This window comes from Scyliorhinus canicula, chromosome 19, assembly GCF_902713615.1.
Source record: "Scyliorhinus canicula chromosome 19, sScyCan1.1, whole genome shotgun sequence".
In the NCBI taxonomy this organism is placed as follows: domain Eukaryota; kingdom Metazoa; phylum Chordata; class Chondrichthyes; order Carcharhiniformes; family Scyliorhinidae; genus Scyliorhinus; species Scyliorhinus canicula.
In genome coordinates, this window is record NC_052164.1 from 18,271,087 (window position 1) to 18,294,076 (window position 22,990).

At 46.0% G+C, this 22,990-nt stretch overlaps 1 protein-coding gene across 1 annotated transcript in view; it reads right to left on the bottom strand.

Moving 5' to 3' along the window:
• Positions 1-22,990, bottom strand: part of LOC119954118 (serine/threonine-protein kinase 17A-like) — a 59,546-nt gene that overhangs the window by 20,955 nt on the left and 15,601 nt on the right. Inside the window, exon 2 of the mRNA XM_038779021.1 lies at positions 12,577-12,789. Within this exon, the coding sequence (XP_038634949.1) occupies positions 12,577-12,789 (213 nt within the window). The remainder of the gene's footprint in view (positions 1-12,576; positions 12,790-22,990) is intronic.

A 22,990-nucleotide genomic window follows, 5' to 3' on the forward strand; every position in this document is an offset into this window, starting at 1 on the left:
GCAACTCTCCTGCCACATTGAGATTTTAATACAAGGAAATCAGGGTACAGCATAATGTGAACGTAACGCTCCACTAAACGCTAAATCAAGGAGATCCGCTGTCCCATGGTAGTTGGCACTGCACCTTATCTGCCGTTATTGAAATGGTGGAGCAGGCCGCAAGTTAGCAAGATGCAGTCAACATACAAACCTCGTTACTACAGGTCACTGTAGTTTAGGTGTTTAATAATGGACCCATTTTGATCAATCACACGTCAGGTATAAACAAAGTGCCTTTTATATGGTGAGAAACTACCATGACATTTTATTCTGTGTTAAAAACTGACAACATTATCTTTCAAGTGCTTTGTAATTATACCTGTTCTTGCAGGATACCTGACACGTTTAGTTGCAGGCTCAACAATCCTGTTTTAGAAGTTTTCATTGTGTTTTGTTTTAAATGGCAGCTATTGTATTTTGCCAGATATTGTAAAACCTGTTCTGGTATATCTGATACCTCTTTTTTGGAAGTATAAATGTTGCCAAACGTTGTAGAGATCCTTCAATTGTGGAGCTGCATTAATGCAGTGAGCATGTCCTTGAGTTTGTAGCAATGGTTCAGTATAGCAAGTACATTTAGAGTAGTGTGAATTAACTCTAGACATGCCACTGACTTAGGGCGGAATTCACCGCTCCCCACGCGGCCTGGGAGAAACGCGGGAGGGCCTCCCGCCATTTTTTACACCCCCCTGGCGCCCCCACGATTCGCCCCCCCCTCGGAAAAATCGGCGCTCGCCGTTTTTCACGGCGTACGGCGATTCTCCGAGCCCGATGGGCCGAGCGGTCGGCCCTTCACGCCCGTTTCACCACGGCAGCAACCACACCTGGTCGCTGCATTCGTGAAACGGGCGCCAGATGCGCGTTTGGGGCATCTAGGGGCTCGATTTGGACGGGAGCACCGCGACTGTGCTCGGAAGGGGACAGGCCCGCGATCGGTGCCCACCGATCGTCGGGCCAGCGACCAAAACGGACGCACGCTTTCCCCTCCGCCGCCCGGCAAGATCAAGCCACCACGTCTTGTCGGGCAGCGGTGGAGAAAGACGGCACCGCGCATGCGCGGGTTCGTGCCATCTGCACGGTGATGTCATCTGCGCATGCGTGGGTTGGAACCGGCAACCCGCGCATGCGCGGACTACATCATGAAAAGCGCCGTTCGCGCGTCATTTCTGGCGGCCGAGGTCACGGTCGGGAATGACGGGGGTCCGCTCCTAGCCCCCTGGGTGGGGGTGAATTAGGTGTGGGGAGCGGGCCCCGAGGCCGTCGTGAACCACAGCCGAGTTCACGACGGCCTCCGCGATTTTTGGCCTTAGTGGAGAATACCGCCCTTAATATTTGGTGCACGGTTCAACTAAATGGGAACAAAGTCCCCTAGCGAGCGCATTTAGCTCGCAGCGCTGAGAAACACATGGCTATACAATGCCACTCGCATTAAGGGGCCTCAGCGGGGAACGCACAGTCGAGGCTGCACAAAGCCCCGTTTTCTACACCGAGGAGCACCGTTCACCAGAACTCCTCAATGTAGCGAGAGATCGGGACACCATTTTTAAATGTTCCCGATCGCCAAAGCCCCCAACGCAACTCCCAACTCCCCCCAGGCCCCAACACACTATGGGAGGATCCCCGTTTCCCTCTGCACCCCGCCCCCCCCATCTGTGCAGGGCTCCCAGAACCCAATTGCCAGCATACAACAGTGCCAACCTAGTACCCTGGCAGTGCCTGCAAGCTGCAGTAGGGTCCCTGTTTGTGGGGACCAGTGCTGAACAGCACTCCCCCAAGGTCTCCCACGGCAAAGGGGATAGATCCCATGTCTCAGGTACCACAGGAATCTGCACATTAAAATGAGGCTAGCTGTCTCGCTCTAATATGCAGATTTGCTAAAAAGTGATCCCGGCCACAATTGGCGTGATTTACATCGCAACATCTTGCGAGGTCACGTTGGACCTCGCAAGGCATCGCAAGCCGGGTAGATCCCGGGAACGGGGTTTCCTGGCTTTTATCAGCCATGCTGCGTCGCAGTAAACTGCTTTCTGGGCGCAGCGCGGCCGTTGGTTTGTGCCCTTATGCTAAAGGCAGGGTAAACCCACTAACCAAAAGGGTTAGTGCTAACCTCCAGAACTTTGCGAGGTAAAACACCAGCACCAACTGTTGGATAGCCTGCGAATATTCAGGTGGCCCATAGCAATTTTAGCCAATTAAGTACTTTTGAAGCAAAAACAGAAATGCTTAACAGTTCAGTCAATATCACTCAAGGGAGAAACAAGTGTTCATGATTCAGGTTGTTTACCTTCGATCAGAACTGGGGCAAAAAATTAAACAGCCAGACTTTTCTGTATCTTTTTCCAACTCTGAATAGATAGAAAGAATTGGTATAAATATCCTTAAATGAGCTTTAGAAGAAAGGTACACGTTTTATAAAATAGTCAGATTAACAATACTACACTTCTTCTCCATTCCTACATTGCAACTGTGGCTACAATTCAATTTAATTGGCTATAAAGGGTTTTGAGAAATCCAGGGCGGGATTATCCAATCCTGCAGCAGAGTGTCCACGCCATCATAAATGACGTTGCGTTTCACGACAGCGTGAACGGGCCGCTCCCACGTCTAATTCTGGCCCCTACAGGCGCCGGCCCCGACGCAAATGGCGCAGGGCTACAGGGGCCGGTGTGTAGGAAAGGAGGCTCCCAGCCACAGAGGTCGGCCCAACGATCGGTGGGTCCCGATCGCAGGCCAGGCCACATCAGAGGTCCTCCCCAGGGTTGGACACTCCCTCCGCCCCCCTACAGGCCGCCACCCGACCCTTACACGCCGACGTCCCGCCAGCCCAGAGCAGGTTAGAACGGCGCCGGCGGGACTCGGCTCTTTTCTTACGCCCGTTCAGCCCATCCGGGCCGGAGAATCGGCGGGCCGGCCGTGTAGAGCGGCCCACGGCCGGCGCCGCGCCAACCACACCGGCGCCAATTCTCCGCACTGCGAAGAATCGCGTGCGCCATCGGGGCGGCATGGCCCGTTCACAGGGCTTCTCTGGCCCGGCGCAGGGCTGGGAGAACCCCACCCCGGTGCTTGTGAAAAATGTTATATAAATGCAAATATTTTCTTTCTTCATTTACTTGCGACAACAGGCCAAAAAAAAAACTATAGACGATTTATCTCAACCTTTGAAGCCGTAGAGACAATTACCAGTCTCCCAAGTGAAATGTGTTTCCTGAATCTTGCAGGTGTTAGCTTTCACCCTTCAATCAAAAAGGCTATTTTCAGTCCTTCGCAGGCAATCAGTTCCTTCGTGGTTATCAGCCAGCAAGGGTGTATCAGGTATCACTGTGAATGTAGCAACTTGTGTGCTCTTGACACTTGGCTAACAGGTAATTACCGAGCTGAAATGCCAGTGAAAGAAATGGTATCTACCTGCTGCCAAAAACGTTTTCCCTGATCAGCGGATAATGCACAGACTGGAGTGTGCAGCTACCCTTGGTTTATGGACTTCAAGAGTGAATTAAGCAATTTGCTGATGAGAATAGGTTTATGCATGTTATGGTGATGGTGGTGGTATGCGAGCTGAACCACAATCATTTCTGGATGTATTTCAATGCACATTACAAAGACTAATGTGCCTCATGTAATTTTTTATTATTATTCTTTGAATAAAGAAGATGTGGGCAGCACTGACAGGATCAGTGTTTGAAGGTCCTTTAAGTGATTGGCGGGATTTGAACCCATATTCCCATATGGGTCGAATGGCCTCCTTCTGCACTGTAGGGATTCGATGATTCCCAGAGCATTAGCCTGGGCACCTGGGTTACTCGTCCAGTGAAACTGGCAGTGGATCACCTTCTCCCAGTCATGAGGATACGCTCCAATAGGCAGGACAGTAAAAATACAGGATTATTCATGAATGGACAAAGAAGCCGTAAACAGTAAAATATATATCGTTTACGTATGAAGGATTTTTTTCTTTTTAAAACAAGCTCTTAAGAATTAGCAACCTTTGCATGAAAGTAAAAGATTGCGGATGCTGGAGATATGAAATTAAAACAGAAAGATGTGGAGAGATGTGGTGAGTTAACGTTTCAGAACCAAAGAGTCAGATCGGACTCGAAACATTAACTCTGTTTCTCTCTCAACATGTGCTGCCAGGCTGACGTGAGTTTGTTTCACAGCACTTTAGTAGCAATCTTAACATCCTAACTGACCCTTAACCGCTTCCAACCCCAAATCCTCTACATCACCATGACTGCCAGATGATACCTTTGTTCTCCTGGACATCTCCACTTCTGCCTCAGTTCAGCTGCTGTTGACATCCTCAATCATGCCTTTTTTACCTCTAGACTTCAATATTCCAATGCTCTCCCGTTGACCTCCTACTTGGCACCCTCCGCAAACATGCATTCGCCCAAAATTCTGCAGCCATTTTGCTAATGTGCGACCATTTCTCATTTCTATTAAGCCCGCTCACTGATTTACATTAACTCTGGGTCTGGCAACACCTCAATTTTTAAAATTCTCATCCTTGGAGACATCTGTGCTTCTCCAATTTTGGGCCTTCTGCACATCCCTGACTTTTGATCGTTCCACCATTGGTGGCTGAGCCTTTACCTAATCATGTAAACTCTGGAATCTCACCACCCACCCACCCGCCCCGTCTCTGACTGTCCCTGCCTTAACATCTCTGCCAGTCTAACTCTCTAACCTCCTTGATGACACTCCTTGTATAATAAGTGTGAGGCCTCGATTGAAGGCAAAGCTGACAATAGTTAGGGGACGGAAGGAGGCTGGAGCATGAAGGTTTATTGGCAGAGAGTGGGCGACTGCCTGGTTATTAAAAGGGGCAGAGGTAGGATAGTGAGGTTTGGATCAGGTGAATCTGGAACCCTACATAAGCCCATTTTAATACAATTTCTCCAAGAATACAAAGAAAAACAGTCCACAATGGCTCTTACTAAAACTTGTTTTGTTAAAGGGGTCTGTTCATAACCTTTTAATTTCTTTTCCATTTAAATTCAGATCACTTCACTGTTTGGCAGGCAACTGAACGTTTATAAAATTGAGAACATTTTAGCGGAAATGTTGAATTCGGAGGAAGTGGTGAAGGATGTGTGTCAATTCTCATTATTGGAGCACATTTTCTAGAATGATACTTGCTGTGGTACCAAGTGAAACCACCAGCCGATAAGTTACGTGTGAAGGTAGAACTTGTGCTCGATCAGAATGAATGTCTGGCAGACCACATCACCGGCCACCTCCTCATCCACTGCTTGCGTCTCTCTTTTATACAAGTCATCGTGATAAGTGCTAACTTAGTTATTCTCAAATTTTTAGTTAACATTCTCAAATCTTAAGAGCAGGGTTGAAAGATGCAATTTTAATTTTAATGTTCTACCTACCAATACAAAAGATAAGTGATGGATTACTGGGACAATATCAACATTTTGAATGGGAAATGTAAAGCTTTAATTTATTTCTCAAGCTAATAAGAGGAAATCACCTTCGGAAGGCAATCCTAATCAAGTGTAACACTGCACATTTTCCAATTGAAGCACGTCAGTCTAGTTAGATCACACCAATCTATTCTTTCTAACTTTAGCTCAGCTTGGTTTGTGGGACAGCACAGGTAAACAGAAGGTTTTAACAATAATACATCGGAGACACACAATGTTGAGGGGCCTCACTTCATGTGGGCAGCACGGTAGCATGGTGGTTAGCATAAATGCTTCACAGCTCCAGGGTCCCAGGTTCGGTTCCCGGCTGGGTCACTGTCTGTGCGGAGTCTGCACGTCCTCCCCGTGTGTCCGTGGGTTTCCTCCGGGTGCTTCGGTTTCCTCCCACAGTCCAAAGATGTGCGGGTTAGGTGGGTTGGCCATGCTAAATTGCCCTTAGTGTCCTTAAAAGTAAGGGGGGGGGGTTTGTTGGGTTACGGGTATAGGGTTGATACGTGGGTTTGAGTAGGGTGATCATTGCTCGGCACAACATCGAGGGCCGAAGGGCCTGTTCTGTGCTGTACTGTTCTATGTTCTATGTGGTTAGGTTGTGGGGTTAAGGGGATAGGGCAGGTGGGCATGGACATGTGTGGGGTGCCCTTTCGAGAGGTCAGTGTGGACTCTGAGTCGAGTGGCCTCCTTCTGCAGGAATTCTATGATTCTATGTGGGGAGCGTGCAATCTGGATGCTGCAGCTACGAACTATAGAATAAATCCTACACAACAGAAAAGTTTCAGTAATTTGGAGAATATAAAACTTAAAATAAGGCAAGAAGCCATATTAACAAACGATCCTGAAAAGGAAAATCCTTCAACTCCCCTGAGGCATCAGTTCACAAGTGTGCTGCCTAATGTGGGCAAAGCAATATATACCAGGAATGTTCTGAGGTGAATTCTTGATCTGCATAGTATCAAAATAACTTCAGGTAGTAAGGGTCCGATAGTGGGTCAAAGTGCCAATCTTGGACAGCTATCATGGGATTCCTTTTGGAAGCTGTGTATATGCTTAGACTGGGCGAGGGTATGGTTAGGTTTAGCTATAATCTCTCAAGGCCAGTCAAATTGTCTATCACTCTCCCACTAAGATCATGCACTTGGCTGAGGAAGTGCAAAGAAGTCAGTATCTGTGGAACTGTACCCTTGAATGTGCCTTCAGGGGAGAAGGATGACAATTAAGAGCATAAATTTTAAAAAATACTTCAATACAGCAACTGAACATGAGAAAACCACACCTAATTTTTACATCACAGCTATAGGATTATAATAAAGCAGCCACTTTCATTCCTATATTTAAATTATACTGAATTCTGTATATTGAGAGAGATGCTGTGGATACTGGGACAGTTAGCAAATTTAAGAAGTTAGGCACATTTTTAATTGGTAATGGGTTGAAGGGTTATGGAGAACAGGCAGGATGGTGGAGTTAAGGCTAGGATGAGATCAGACATGATTGAATGTTGGAGCAGACTTGATGGGCCTATTGGCCTAATTCTGCTCCTATATCTTATGAACTTATCGGTAAATCTACCTCATACATTTCAGGATTAAATACATTCAGTTCCAGATTACTGTGTGATTAGAGTTATTTCACATACAGAATTTCACTTTCCCATCCGCACCTGTATTGCCCTGGCTCTGTATCGCAGAGGACCACCCTGGTCTCATACCATCTAACTCTGGCCCACACCTTCTGCTCCTCTCCAAATTCTTGCTCAACTTCCACCCATCCTCATTCTGCTATCAGGCACCAATATTACCTCCATCGTGCCCTCCAAAGGATCACTACAGTGCAGGAGGAGGCCATTTGGCCCATCAAGTCTGCACCAACCCTCCGAAAGAGCACTACTTAGGCTCACTCCTTTGCTCTATCCCGTGACCCCACGCATTGATCATGGCCAATCCACCTAACCTGCACATCATTGGACTGTGGGTGGAAACCGGAGCACCCAGAGGAAATCCACACAGACAAAACCGTGCAAACTCCACACAGTCACCCAAGGCCAAAATCGAACCCAGGTCCCTGGTGCTGAATATACTTTTGAAAACTCCCTCACTTTGTGTTGCATGTTTTGTCTGGCTTGCTTTATGTTGCAAGCAAATGCATGGTGTGATCACAGGGTGCAAGTTTCCATATTAATTCAACTGTAACAGCAATAAAGAACAGATGCAATGTTAATTACCTCCTGTATCTACTTGTGTACTGATTGATCTCGAAAAGTTGCAGGACCAAAAACATAGCATCCATCACTTAAAAAATATATCTCTTTGACACAGCCTTTCTGAAGCTTGCTTTTGGCTTCACCCATTGCTTTATTTCACCTTGATGTCCCTGTCTTTTCCTTGTAGCAGGAAAGATGTTGCAATGAAAATATTCCTCAAGATGTAAAGTGCTCACTAAGCCTTGTGAGTGGCATAAAGTCTCAACCAGACATTGGTGTGTTCATGTTTAAGGGATGCTAATCTTCAACATTGGCACGACGACATAGGGATGATTGAGCTTCCTCCCCAATTCGGTGGCAAATAGTACACATTCTGTTTCCACCATTAAACTGCCGGTGAACAGTGGTGCTTGATTTCCACGTGGTTTGGTTTCACGTTTTAATCTATGTACAATGGTGAAGTGGTGTTCACAAATATCAGCTGGTTGCTTTTAACATTGCCCAGCTCAGTCGTAGCCGTCAAATGTGCAGAATTGTTCTTTCAGACATGCTGGAGGAACCTAAAGTGTAAAGTCCTGGTTTATGGACCAACATAGAATTATGATTTATGATCACTTTACATAACCATATATGGACAACATTCTGTATCATTTGCAGCCTATCTTCTGACAGTTACGGGAGATATTTGGTTGTGTGGAGGATGTGGCTTTACAAGTTTGTCTGCTTTTGTAACAGGAAGTGCGTGCGAGTTACAGCTGTTTCACATAATTAATATGCAAGTTCTCATAAGTCTCAATTCTATATTTCAGTATTTCAACAAATTCAAGTCTCGGTGAAGTAGAAAAAAAGTACCTCTTCGAAGGTGCCCCTAAAGTTTAGAAAAAGAGGCCATTCGGCCCAACGTGTCGGCACCCACCCTCGGAAAGAGCACCCTATCCAGGACTATTCCCCCATCTTATCCCTGTAACCCTACCTATCCTACACATTCCTGGGCACTAAGGGCAATTTATCATGGCCAATCCACCTAAGGTGCACATCTTTGGACCGTGGGAGGAAACTGGAGCACCCTGAGGAAACCCACGCAGTCACGCAGGGAACGTGCAAACTCCAGTCAGTCAGCCAAGGCAGGAATTGAACCCAGGTTCCTGGCGCTGTGAGGCATCAGTGCTAACCACTTTTCTAATCTTACTACATTGGAATTAGGCTGGGATTTAACTAAAAAGGAACAAACTCCCAAGCGAGCGCAGTTCTGTACACCGAGGAACTCCGCTCGCCGGAACGCCTCAGTGTAGCGAGAGATTGGGAAGCCATTTTTAACTGGCGTCCTGATCTCTGGAGCCCCAAAGCACTCCCTGAACCCCCCCCCCCCCCCCGCCAAGACCCCAAGCATTATGGAAGGGTCCCCAGAAGCCGCCAACCCCCCACAAACACATTGGCAGTGCCAGGGTGCCAGTAAGGGGCATGAGGTTTAGAGGGGATGCGAGGAAAAACCTTTTCACCCAGAGGGCGGTAGGAGTCTGGAACTCCCTGCCTGAAAGGGTGGTGGAAGCAGAGACCCTCATAATATTTAAGAAGTATTTGGATAGGCTATGGGTCAAGTATTGGAAAATAGGATTAGAATCAGGTGGTTGATTACAATTAGGTGGTTTATTTTGTAGGTGCAGACGTGATGGTCCAAAGGCCTTTCCTGCGCTATAGACCTCTATGACTATAACATGCACTGACAAAGTAGCCATTCCTTAAATACTGTCAAACATGTCACTAGGAGATACCATAATGACCACCAGTCTTTAGATATGTTATTCTTCATCCCCCTCAAGCAACTTGTTCAGTCCTGAATATGATCGATTTGCATAGATTTCACTGTTCATGTGAAAAACTCTAGAGTATAAGCAAATCAGGCGAGAATCATTTTATAGTTAAAGAATTAAAGAGCTCATCTATAAATCCTCATGCTATCTCAAAGTATTTTTCTTTATTCTTTCATGGCGAATGGGTGTCGCTTGTTTTACAGGTGAATATCCATTAACCGAATTAGGGAAAAAAAAAGACATCCCGAAAATACACAATTGTTTTATTGTGATCTATAGTTCAGTACAAACACTGGTTTCCGCTCTTCCGTTCTGGTTCCTGTCCCTGGGCTCCTTTTCCGTTTTTAGCAGGTCGGAACGGTGGAGGGGCTGGAGTATTGAGCCGATGTCCCAAAACTGCAATTCCGCCAGCGGGATTTTCCTGATCGATTGTCCCCATCCCCTGCTAGTTACATAATGGGCCATGCAATGACGGGAACCCCATTTTAATACATTCAAATAGAATTACTGGGTCTCCCCGCTGTAACATCCCCCCCCACGATGGAAAGTCTCTTCCCCAACTCCCGGCGAATGATGTCACGCCAACCTAGTTCAGGACAGGTTTTGGAAAACGGAGAACTAGCCAACAGAACCTGCCGGGGGCGCAGAGGCAAGCAAAGCCCCTGGGGGGGGGGGGGGGGTCATTCCTGAGTAGCACCCTGGCACTGTCCAAGTTGCTGGCTCATTCAGACCTCACCCTGCTAGCATAATGTCGTGGGACCCACCTCCTTTATTTTGGGCAGAATTCTCCGCTCCCGGGAAAAATCGGGAAGGCCGTCGTTAACTCGGCCGAGTTTCACGACGGCCTCAGAGGCCGCTCCTCTCGCGCCGAGAATGACGCGGCCGGCGCGCCTAAGTGACGTCAGCCGCGCGTGCGCAGGTTGGCCGGCTCCAACCCGCGCATGCGCGGGCTGACGTCACGATGGCTGACGGCTCAAACCCGTGCATGCGTGGTGGCCGTCTTCCCCTCCGCTGCCCCGCAAGACGTGGCGGCTTGATCTTGCGGGGCGGTGGAGGGGAAAGAGTGCGTCACTTTGAGATGCAGGCCCGACGATCTGTGGGCACTGATCGCGGGCCAGTCCCCTCCCGAGCACGGCCGTGGTGCTCACTCCCCTCTCCGCCCCCCACAAGCTTCAAATGGGCCTTTGGCGTCCATGTTCACGACGGCAGTGACCAGGTGTGGTTGCCGTCGTCGTGAAACGGTCGCAAACCTCGGGCCGCTCGGCCCATCGGGGTTGGAGAATCGCGCAGTCGCCGTGAAAAATGGCGGGCGGCGATTCTTCCGAGCGGGGGGTGGGAGAATCGCGGGGGGCGCCAGGGGGGCGTGAAATGAGTCGCCCTGCCCTCCCGCAATTCTCCCACCCGGCGTGGGGAGCGGAGAATCGCGCCCTTTACATCAGCAGGAAAAGCTGCCAGCGCCGTCCGTGAGCTACACACTGCTTTTTCTGCCCTAGTTGACACTTTGAAATGAATTTGGAAAATTCATTGGAAAATTCAACCCCGGTCTAGAAGCCTTACCCCAACTTGGAAAAAAAACCAACGTTCAAGTACAAGCTTCAATGAGCACCACTTGCTCTCAATGCACTCAGAAGCAAGACCTGCTCTACTCTTAGAGGGAGCTGCATTTCTAACAGTCCGCATTGCTGGCATAGCCAGCATTCGTCACCCATCCCCAATTGTCCTTCAGACTTTGTTGAGGATCCATTTTCTCGAACCACTGCAGTCCATGTGGTGTAGGTACACCCACAGTGCTGTCAGGAAGGGAGTTCCTGGTTTCTGACCCAGCAACAGCACCAGATTTCCAAGTCAAGATGATGCGTGACTTGGAGGGGAACTTTCAAGGTGGTGATGTTCCCCAGTGTGCGCTTCCCTGGTCCTTCAACTGGTAGCATTTGTGGATTTGGAAGGTGCTGTCAAAGGGGGGTTGGCACATTTAGCATCTAATAAATTACTTTTGAAGTTCAGGCACTTTTGTTACATTGGTAACAGTGGCAAATAATGAGATAAATGACCAGCCAATTTGTTTAGGGCGAAGAATCAATATGGTCTGGGCAATGGGAGAATTCCTTGCTGCTATTTAATAGGTGGAATGGGCCTTGGCTTAACAGCTCATCCAAATGGCAGCACTTAGGACAATGTTTCATTACCGTTATCACTCAACTGAACTCTCAGCTTTGATTAAGTGGTTAAGCCCTGGAGTAAGAACATAAACCCACAACCCATATGATTCTCAAGAGGATATAGAGTTTCCAAAGCATATGCAAGATGGTTGATTAACGACTCCTGTGGTTCTGGTTGCTTTTCACACTTCAAGCCACCCATCCAATTTTGCTCCCCTAAGCATTTTAACAGCCTTGTGGAATTGTTGAGCTAATAGATTCTTCGAAGAAAAGCACAAAGGGTATTTCCCTCCCATATTCATCAACTGATCACCTTTTTCAGAAATGTGCGTCATGTATTCACTGACAAAATGTCCCCGAGTTACTGGTGACACTAAAATTAAGAAGGTGGGTCAGCTACTCACTGTCCTGACAAAAAGGTTTTACATTTGTGTTCTTGTGGAAACTGCCTTATACGGTTATAGACAAAACCTTGAGTACTTACCATAAGACATAGGAGCAAAAGTAGGCCATTCGGCACATCAGGTCTGCTCTGTCATTCAATGAGATCATGACTGATCGGATACGATAATCATCAATTCTACTTTCCTGCCTTATCCCCATAACCCTTGATTCCCTTACTGATTAAAAATCTGTCTATCTCAGCCTTGAACATACTTAATGACCCAGCCCCGACCGCCTTCTGCGATAATAACCACAGATACCCTTAGAGAAGATAGTGTAGTTCCTCCTCAACTACATCTTAAATGGGCAACCCTATACTCTTGAGATCATGCCCTCTGGTCGGTCCAAGGCTCTCCATTCAAACAGGAGTTCCACACAGCACATTAAATGTCAAGATCTGACTTCTTCTGCATTCAGGTTGAGCATATCATTGAAAAGACTCAAACATTCTGCACTGGCAGACAAGGAGAATATATCAACATCCTACTTACTATTCCAGCACCAGGATGATTTCTGAAGTCGTCTCGTACACTTCGTGCAAGTCCACCACATGAGAGTTGCTTTTTGCTATCTCAAGGATTGCAATCTCGTTAATAATATCCATGCGGCAATCCTGTCCCTTCCTTCGTTTCCGTAAGAACTTGGCAGCATACTCCTTTCCAGAGGCATTTTCCATGCATTTCTTGACAACTGCAAACTTTCCCCTGTGAGCAAAAGAAAGTATCCACATCATTAGATGGTGCCTTTAGGTAAAGAATAGTGTTCAACATAGGAAGAAGACATTCAGACTTAGAACGATAAGTCTTCACTCTCAAGTTGGATCATGATTTCTGAACATTCAGCTGCTCCAGCCGATATCAACAATATGCAACTGGGTAGTAAGGCTGCAGACTTGCACATCATACTTATTCAATGTGTATTGTAGGAAATAGTCAATCTTGTATTGCTGCATGTTTTACAATTTTTAAACTATTACCAAGCTAGTCTAAAATCTCACCTGTTCATTCTAACTTGCTCTAACTTGGGATTAATGGTAGTATGAATGACTGAACATTCCAAAGTGCCAGACTTCATGATTACAGTAGTGAACACTACCCGTACCGGCTGAGGTTATTCATGGAGGCCCCGCCTTGCCAACCCTGCCCCTCGCCTGAGCTGTGGTAATCCTCAGGTTAAATCACCACCAGTTAGCTCTCCCCTCAAAGGGGAAAGCAGCCTATAGTCATCTTGGATTATGGCGACTTTACTTTTTAAACTTACTAGTGAACACTGAAGTTCTAAAGTGAAAGCATATGACATCGTCTCTGACACTACCATGCCAAGGATATGAATCATGACTGCAGAACTATTGTATGTCTACACCATATAATCGGGACAGCTCACATTCCCCCATGTTGAAGATTGGGTAAATGAGATCCAATCTGGCCACAAAGTCAGGACAGCACACAATTTGGCTGGAGATTGAATCAAAATAGAGGCAAAAGATATATCCAACCACTGGGAAAGGTAAAGAATTGCTCCTGTTCCTCTTTTTAAGTGCAGCCCATGATTTGTGGCTCCAAATTGTGGATTTTCCTTGCGTGCATCCAACCCAAGTCAGTGGTTGTGCCTGCAGACCAAAACCTCAGGAATGACGAGCAGAGAAGCAGATTTGTTTTCATTTTGTAAAGAGGTCAGAAATCACTGAACAGTTAGACGGAATCTTTTCACATTTACATTAAAGGCTATTTCACCGACCTGGAAACTCCCAACAACCATGCATACGAGACCTTGGACATTACCAAGAAGTTTGGGATGCTTGTGATTTTTTGATGCCATTAGTTTCTGATTTTATATGTTGGTTTAAATTTTTTTAAAAAGGCAAACGGCACTTTAAGGATGTACACAGATCGTTAACAGTGTAATTCACCGCAGCAATAATATTGCAATGAATGCAATAGTTTCTCCCAATTAAAGTATTTCCACCTAAAATACTTGGTCCTGTATTTCACGTCTCTATGAAGTATTGCATATGAGCTACAGTGGAATGCAAGAAACTCCCTGGAGTCCCCACATCTTTTCCCTCGAATCACTTATAATTTTTTTTTTTTAAAAAGTCAATAAAATGTGGTGGTTTGGAACCTTTCCAAATATCTTGAATCTTGCAGCATGGATGGAGAGGGAGTAACAAAACATTGCTGTTCTGTTCTGAAGACAGAGGAGATTATGTTGCATACAGTTCAGACATCAGATTTAATGTTTACTGATATCTCCCACCCCTCACTCCCAAATTTTCTCCCAAACCGTTCCAACCATCCATCATGTTTCAATCCGGTGGGGCCTAGGAGGGAGGCTTTTTTCCCTCCAGGTTTACAACTTTGGAAACATTTTGGTAGCCAAGTGATACAATTGGCTAGCAGAAGGTCATTGGGCTTTGTTAAGTATTGAAGGAGTGTATTTCTCCACTGAGATCCAGCATAACCTTTTCCATTCTAATGGTGTAAATGCTGCTGTATTTTCTAACAGGCAATGTCAACCACGAGGCTAAAAGCACAGCCAGGAGCTCAACCTTTCACGTAACCAGTCTTCAATCTAACGGTTCAAGATGAGTCAGTCAAATGTGGCCAGCTGATCAGGCACAATGGAACACGCAAAGCTAGTGCCAGATAGTAATCACTTCCTCCATTTGGTACTCCACATAGACGCCAACCAAAGAAAGTATTTAGCAGGCAATAACAACTTTAGAAATGAGAAGTGGCAGCACTGACCATGGTGGCAAGAATGCCCAACCTACTTAATACTTTTACTGAAGATAAATGGTTGCTAAATCAATGTCTTCAGCAATGAAGTATTTTGACTCAGTTAAAATGTTATAATTAATTACTTGCTGCTCAGCGCATGCCAAACAATTTAATCCTTATACCCAAGGGTTTAATTATTTCACTTAGTTTAAAATTTTAAATCTTCCAGTTTTATACAGTCATTCTAACCTGTAGAGATATGCGGGTTTCAACACTTATCAGGCCTAAGAGCTGAGTTTGAATCAAGGTGCATATTGGTCTCGAAGGTTGCTGCCTTGATGTGAATGCTAGCTGCATAAAATATCAGGCTAGACAAGCAACAGGATGTGGGGATCCACTTATAGTCAGTGTTGCTGCTGCTGAGAGCAGAGCTTGTCTGAATCTCATACTTTGGTTTCCTTCATTTTAAATGGGTGGTTTTTGACACAAGTGATGTGCCCAGCTTAGCTAATGGCTGTTATTGACAGGATGACCCAAAAGAGCTGAAGAGTTAATTATAATAATAATAATAGCTTATTGTCACAAGTAGGCTTTAATGAAAAGCTCCTAGTTGCCACATTCAGGCGCCTGTTCGGGGAGGCCGGTACAGGAATTGAACCCACGCTGCTGGCCTTGTTCTGCATTACAAGCCAGCTGTTTAGCCCACGGTGCTAAACCAGCCCCAGTATCTTGAATGGAACAGGAAGGAATATGCTTGACAATAGAGAAGGAAAAGGGAAAAGAGTCAAAGGATGGGCAGAGATAATCAGAAAGCGAAAGACAGGATTACCAAAGTGCTCCCGAGTAGACATACAGGCGACATGGACAAAATGAGAGCTATTCACAGTACTGTGCAATCAGAAACCTATTTGTGTGTCTGCCTGTAGTAATCCTACTTAAAATGGTACAAAAGGACTGGATATATTCACACATTCTATATTGGTCACTGCCTGTAATGATCAAGCATTTAAGACAATTAAAATCTCCTTTCCAAAACTAGAACCCATCTTTCATAGTCAGGAGTGCCGTTTGGACGTTCTGAACACCTTAATGGCAGGTTTTCAATTGAACGTCCCAGTTGTGACATTGCTAATCTGCACCCAAAGTATTATTAATAGACAGGTAAATTTTCCTTGGTGAGATTTAACAGGTTTACTCGCACTTTGAATAGCACAGCAATGCTGTGCAGTTTTTAGTCGAGGGAAATAAATGTCATGAAATGTCAACAAGTCCCGAAAAAAGCATTACCATTCTTTTGATAGCACATTATGTTCTGATCAGGTGAGAAGCTTGTGCACCAATTTATTCAGCTACAGGAGAGCAAGCCTCAGCAATGCAGCGTGTATTGTGGGACCAGAACTACACCAACAGCACGGTAGCATTGTGGATAGCACAAATGCTTCACAGCTCCAGGGTCCCAGGTTCGATACCGGCTTGGATCACTGTCTGTGTGGAGTCTGCACATCCTCCCCGTGTGTGCGTGGGTTTCCTCCGGGTGCTCCGGTTTCCTCCCACAGTCCAAAGATGTGCAGGTTAGGTGGATTGGCCATAATAAATTGCCCTTAGTGTTGGATTGGGTTGCTGGGTTATGGGGATAGGGTGGAGGTGTTGACCTTGGGTGGGGTGCTCTTTCCAGGAGCCAGTGTGGACTCGATGGACCGGGTGGCCTCCTTCTGCCCTGTAAATTCTATGAAAAACAAATTACTCCTCATTTGGGCAATTTGATTCCACTTGGTTCCATACATGATGCTGAATGGTTAAAGAATACGGAGTATTTACCGCGCCAAACAATGTATTCACTTCATAAACTGGATGCAACGATCATTATTCAAATATAATAATTGAATACACATGGATAGAATCTCTTGAGGGGCATATAGGTACAGGGATTTTTATTTTTAAAAAGGTTGCTTGAATAATTAGCTATATATTACAATAGACAGATGCAGATATTCCATTCTTGAATCAGGTTTAGCTGCCACCACCCGTTTTTACCCGTTTTATAGGTGGGTAAAGGCTGTTTCTCCAAAACAGAACTGAGTGGCCACATTTCTTCAAATGTTAAACTTTGAGGCACGTGTTGCATTTTTTAAAAATGAGGAGCAAGTTAGATGAGGCCCTCACTAGAGCAATAGGTTTTGATTTCTAGTTTTGATGTACCAAATTGGCATTCATCGGATTCTCACATCAATTTGTGGCGCGAAACGGGCACTGGGACGACCGATTCTGTATCCCACAGGGGGTCAGCACGGCGCTGGAGCGGTTCATGCCATTCCAGCCTCACTTCCCGGCGCCAAATGGGCGCCGCATCAACCCGCGCATGCGCAGTTGGGCCGCTCCAACTTCCGCATGCAAGGGGGACATCTTCAGCATGCCGGACCCAACGCAACATGGCTTGGGGATTCAGGGGGCGGCCACGCAACAAAGTAGGCCCGGGGGGGGGGGGGGGGGGGGGGAAGAGAAAGAGTCCGGCCCGCCGATCGGTGGGCCCCGATCGTGGGCCCATCGGAGGCCCCCCCCCCCCCCCCCCCCCCCCCCCGTGAAGGAGTACTTTTCCCCTCCCCACAGGCCGCCCCCCCACCCCTTCGTGCAGAGTTCCCGCCGGCAGCAAGCAGGGGTGAACGGTGCCGGTGGGACTCTCATATCTGCGCAGCCGCTGGGCTCATCCAGGACGGAGAATCGGCGGCCCGCCAATTCCAGCGGCCTGCGCCGATTCACCGCACCTCGGAGAATCGCGCGCCGGCATCGGGGCGTCGTGGTGTGGTTGCGGCGATTCTCTGGCCCGGCGTGGGGCTTGGAGAATTACCTCCATTGTATTTCACATCTTTGTCTCGGAGTAGGACTGACATTGAGTTATCATTGTACCGCAAACTAATCAAGTAAATAACTAGCCACACTAAACAATATAACTTTGAGTGTTTCATTCAAACTTGTTCTTTACTTCATTTGAAGTAGACTAGGGTGGCACTGAAGCACAGTAGTTAGCACTGTTGCTTCACAGCGCCAGGAACCCGGGTTTGAATCCTGGCTTGGGCCACTGTCTGTACAGAGTCTGCACGTTCACCCCATGTCTGCGTGGGTTTCTTCCGGGTACTCCGGTTTCCTCCCACAAGTCCCGAAAGACGTGCTTATTAGGAGAATTGGACATTCTGAATTCTCCCTCAGTGTACCTGAACAGGAGCTAGTGTGTGACGACTAGGGGATTTTCACAGTAACTTCATTGCAGTGTTAATGTAAGCCTACTTTTTTTATTTTAATCATAGAATTTACAGTGCATAAGGAGGCCAATCGGCCCATCGTGTCTGCACCGGCTCTTAGAAAAGAGCACCCTACTTAAGCCTACACTTCCACCCCATCCCCGTAATCCAGTAACCCCACCGAACCTTTTGGACACCAAGTGGCAAGTTGGCATAGCCAGTCCGCTCGCCGGAACTCCTCAGTGCAGTGAAAGATCTAGATGCCATTTATAAAAGGCATCCCAATCTCTGGAGCCCCCAAAGCAGCCCTGAACCCCATTCCACCCCCAAAGCCCCAACATACTATGGAAGGGTCCACCTGCCCTCCCATCTTTGTCCCTTTCCAGAACTACATTAAATCCTACTGAGTTATGGCCACTATCACCAAAATGCTCCCTCACTGAAACTTCTACAACTTGCCTGGCTTCATTCCCCAAGACTACATTCAGCACCACTCTCTCTGTCATAGGACTTTGTACGTGCTGGCATAAAAAGTTCTCCTGGATACATTTTAAGAATTCTGCCCCCTCTAAGCCTTTTACACTTTGACTTTCCAAGCTCGTGCTGGGGAAGCTGAAATCCCCTATATTGTTACTGTATTATTCTTACATTTCTCAGAGATTTGTCTACATATCCACCCTTCTATCTGTCCCTGAGGTTATGTGTCCATTTTATTTTACAAGGCTGATAAAATGGAGGAGAGCTGTCGCGTGTAAGATGCGTTGGATGTCTTTGAATTTCTGATGATTGGTTTCTCTGAACATGAAAGGACCTGGCACCTGAATCATTGATTTGATGTTATCTGGATTTTTGGAAACCTCACTGCTTGAGCGAAGAAGGGCCCAAGGCCAACTTGAGTTCTATTTTTAAACTATTTGTTCAAAACCCAATGAAAGTTTGCTTATTGTCAACTTTGCAGCTAACCATAAAAAGTTAAAGGAAAATGAGTGAAAATTGGATCAACAGCTATTGACATTACTCTTTGCATCTGGAGAAGCAACCACCATTTTGGTATCTGACACGTAGGGAAAAAGAGACATTTTACTTTTTGGTGCGATTAGCAAGTTGGGCATGTGGGGGAGGAGTTGGCCTATGTCACATCTGCCTGTTGCTGCTTCTACACCAGAATTGTCAGTTTTCATCGCTTATATGGGTGGCAGATTCCTTGTAAATCAAGCATTTGACAAATTCAACAATTTTCATTTACTTCGGACCTTTAACATAGGCAAAACATCTCCAGACACTTCACAGCGGTTCACAGAAAGATGAGCCAAAGGGAGAGGTGAACAAGGCCTGAATTTTTGCAATGATAGGAAGAATCCCCGGCTTAGCCAAAATGCCCAAGACCTAAATCTCCTCTAAACTAGGCACCTACCATTTCCCTGGGGGGGGGGGGGGGGGGGGTTGTTTCCAGGTGAATGAGGGCAGGTTGCACTTTACACATCTGTGGTTCATGAAGGCAATTGCACACATAAAAGTGCAACGGTCTTCGGTTAAATCTAATTTTAGTCAGTGGCAGCTGAATAGATGGTCTTCAAATTAGTGACAAAGAATCAATGAGCTCTTGTACTTTTGAGTTAGTAGTTGATGGTTAAACCAGCAATATGGGAATACAAATTAGCAAGAGTTACTTTGGAGACTTCCTGTTAACGTCCCGGAAACTAAGGATGAGCAATTAATTCAAGTGGACACACCCTTTAAATTGATACTCTAACCATACAAGTGATTTGGCAGTACACAAGGTTTGTAAACAGGAGGAAGACATGACGATGCACAATAATGGGACAATTATGTGGTGGTGCTATCCTTTGCCAACTTAAAATTTCAAAAAAATTCCAAAACAATTATATTTCATATCTAGCGGTGGAGCAGCTGTCAAGTTGCACCAGTACGTTATAGACGGACACTCCATCTAGGTAGCCTTGCTGACACCGCTCGAGTGCCCATCTAAGGACAAGTGGCAGACACTGCCATTATCCAACACCTTTATTCCAAATTTCCAGAAGGATAATTTGTGCTGTTCTTACCCGAAATAGATTAAACGAATCAAAAGGTGTTGATAAATAAGGGCAGTATGAAATTGTAGACTGTTACAGGGGAAGAAATAGGTGGAGCTGCTTTTTGCCTTACGAAACGTGCAGTGTCAGGCCTCATCTGCACAAAGGTGGCAACTGTAGGTGCCAGGTGGGTGTTCCAATGTAGCTCACCAGGCAGGGCCATGGGAATTTTGATTGTGTCAGATGCCAAGCCAGCCCCTCAAGCACGTCCTGGAAGGCCAGGTAGCGGAAGAAAAATCCAAACAGTGTCAGGCCCAGAGGACGGCCTCCCTGCTCCACAAAAATGAAAGAAAGGCCATTCTTATCTTTTTCTTGACCGTTTCCAGCTGTTCCTTTAAAGAACAAACGGACCAACCATATAGATCACCAGCTCTGCCTAGCTGATGACCAATTTCGAACGGGGCCCTATCAGAGAGGTTCTGATTCTAAATTTGCATATTCTGGGCATCTAACATCCGATTTGGGAGCCGACACACCCCCAGGGAAAATCAGGTCCAGTGAGATCACACCCCGAAACAATCCCTCCAGCCTCAATTTCTTTTGTCTAAAGTGACCGAGGGACAGGATTGAATTTTGTTACCAAAGCGGTCAAGTCTATCCCAAGGTTATTCCAAGAGGCCTTTGACAGCACCAGCCCCCTGCCTGACATCCCTTTAGTTGCATCTTAATGGCATTTCTAGTTAAACTCCATGTCTGTCGGCTCAAAGCAAGCACTACATTTCATCTGTCAGTATTACTTATTCTGAAGCTCTGACAAAATGAATAAAGCTTTGCACACAGCAGAATTTATGTGGAATTCCTGGCGACAAGCCAAAATTTCTCCACCTTTTGGCAGTAAAATTCCACTGATGACCAATGATGACATTTGTTTGTTGCGACTGCCACCTATAACCTGCACTCTCCCTCTATTCATGAACACAGGCTTGGGCAGGCACTCGCTGTCACTGTTTGTTACACACACACACACACACACACACACACACAATCACACTGTGTTATGAGAAATACAAAATATTAAAGCAAACTCTGCATGATAGGGCAGGACTGGAGTACAAAGAGAAATTCCGGACTGGAGTTCAAAGAGAAATTCAGCAAGTCTTGCAACATTTCTTTAATGTCAGTTATTAGAAAGGATGAAGGTTCCACTGAGGAAGGACGGTTCTCACACAATCAAGGAAAATCAGGGGCTGGTTTAGCTCACTGGGCTAAATCGCTGGCTTTCAAAGCTGACCAAGCAGGCCAGCAGCACGGTTCGATTCCCGTACCAGCCTCCCCGGACAGGCACCGGAATGTGGCGACTAGGGGCTTTTCACAGTAACTTCATTGAAGCCTACTCGTGACAATAAGTGATTTTCATTTCAAAATCGCAATTCAGATCACAATGGGGACCGCAGTACTTGCTACTGGCCGAATATAATGTTTCCTCAATTTAGATGTATTTTACTGAAAAAACAAACCAAACTCCTACGCCCTCAATAGTGTAAACTTTGCACAAGGTCTGGTCCAGATCTGGTCCATTTTCTTGAATAGGATGCCGCCTGTATCTCTGATGGACAGGAATACACCTGGGGCTGTGCAGGGTAATGTGTCATATCTCTCCCTCCTCACTTCATAGAAGGAAGAGACAGTTGTACAAGCAGGTTTTAATAGCTGACCATGACCGATTTGATACTTTGACCCAAAACAGGTTTTTTGGGTGCTCCCTCCCAGAAGAGTTGTACCTTTATTAGCAATTCCAGTGAAGCCCAACAGAAACAGGACGAGCCACAGCCTAGCTCTGGCTTCACACAATAAAAGACTAAAGTACGTCTAGTGCTTTATAGGCCCCCATAAGATGGCATATGAAGGACATGGGGAATATTAATTTGCAGCAAACACATGCTGGGATTACTTTATAACCTTGCTAACATTATTCCCAGCAAGCATTTAGATTCATTCTCAGTGAACCCTCTTTAACAGAAACTCAGGTTTGCTGCTGTGGTTAATGTTTGATATTTGCTGAATGTTTGCAGAGCTCAGTTAGCGTGTGTGTAAAGCTCACATGGCGTTTACCTGTTTAAAATGCAGCAAGGTGGAGAAATCTTTCCTAATGAACAAAACTAAAATGTGTCCTGAAGGTCTAAAGGAGAATGAATATGATCCGCAAGGTACTTGGTTCAATGGGTAAGAAGGTCTATGTTAGGCCCTTCCAATCTCAATATTATCTCTTCAAACATATCTTGTTGCATTAAACCTTCTGAAATAAGTGGAGTTGCTTACTGGTTGCTCACTAATATTGAAATCATCTATGTGGCACACCGCTTGACATCATTCATTTTTTGAGTGGATTTTAACATCAAAATTAAGTTCTTTAGGAGTCGATTAAGTTCTTTAGAAGTCGATCATCCTGAATCATATAACTGTTGCATTGTGAAGGGCTCGTGTCCTGATGGATTTTGGGTTACTGTGAAGTCGCTGTATGAGTCAACTGTCTCCCAATCGATGTTTCATGTGGTTTCACATGGCTCAGCACATGCTAACAACATCAGAGCTATGGACAGATGAAAACGAAAAATAGAAACGTTTCAATTGGCCCACCATACCAGTCACCTCATGAATAATGCGATTGATGCGGAGAATGCTATTGTTTTGTACAGTCTGAACTTGAGGAACTGCTTTGCACATTGAAACAAAATTAGAAAACTCTGGAAAATCTCAGCAGGTCTGGCAGCGTTTGAGGAGCGTGAAGAGAGCCAAGGTTTCAAGTCTGGATGATGCTTCATTAAAGCTGACAATGAGTTATCCAGACTCGAAACGTTGGCTTGCTTCTCTCTGCACAGGTGCTGTCAGACCTGTTGAGATTTTCCAATATTT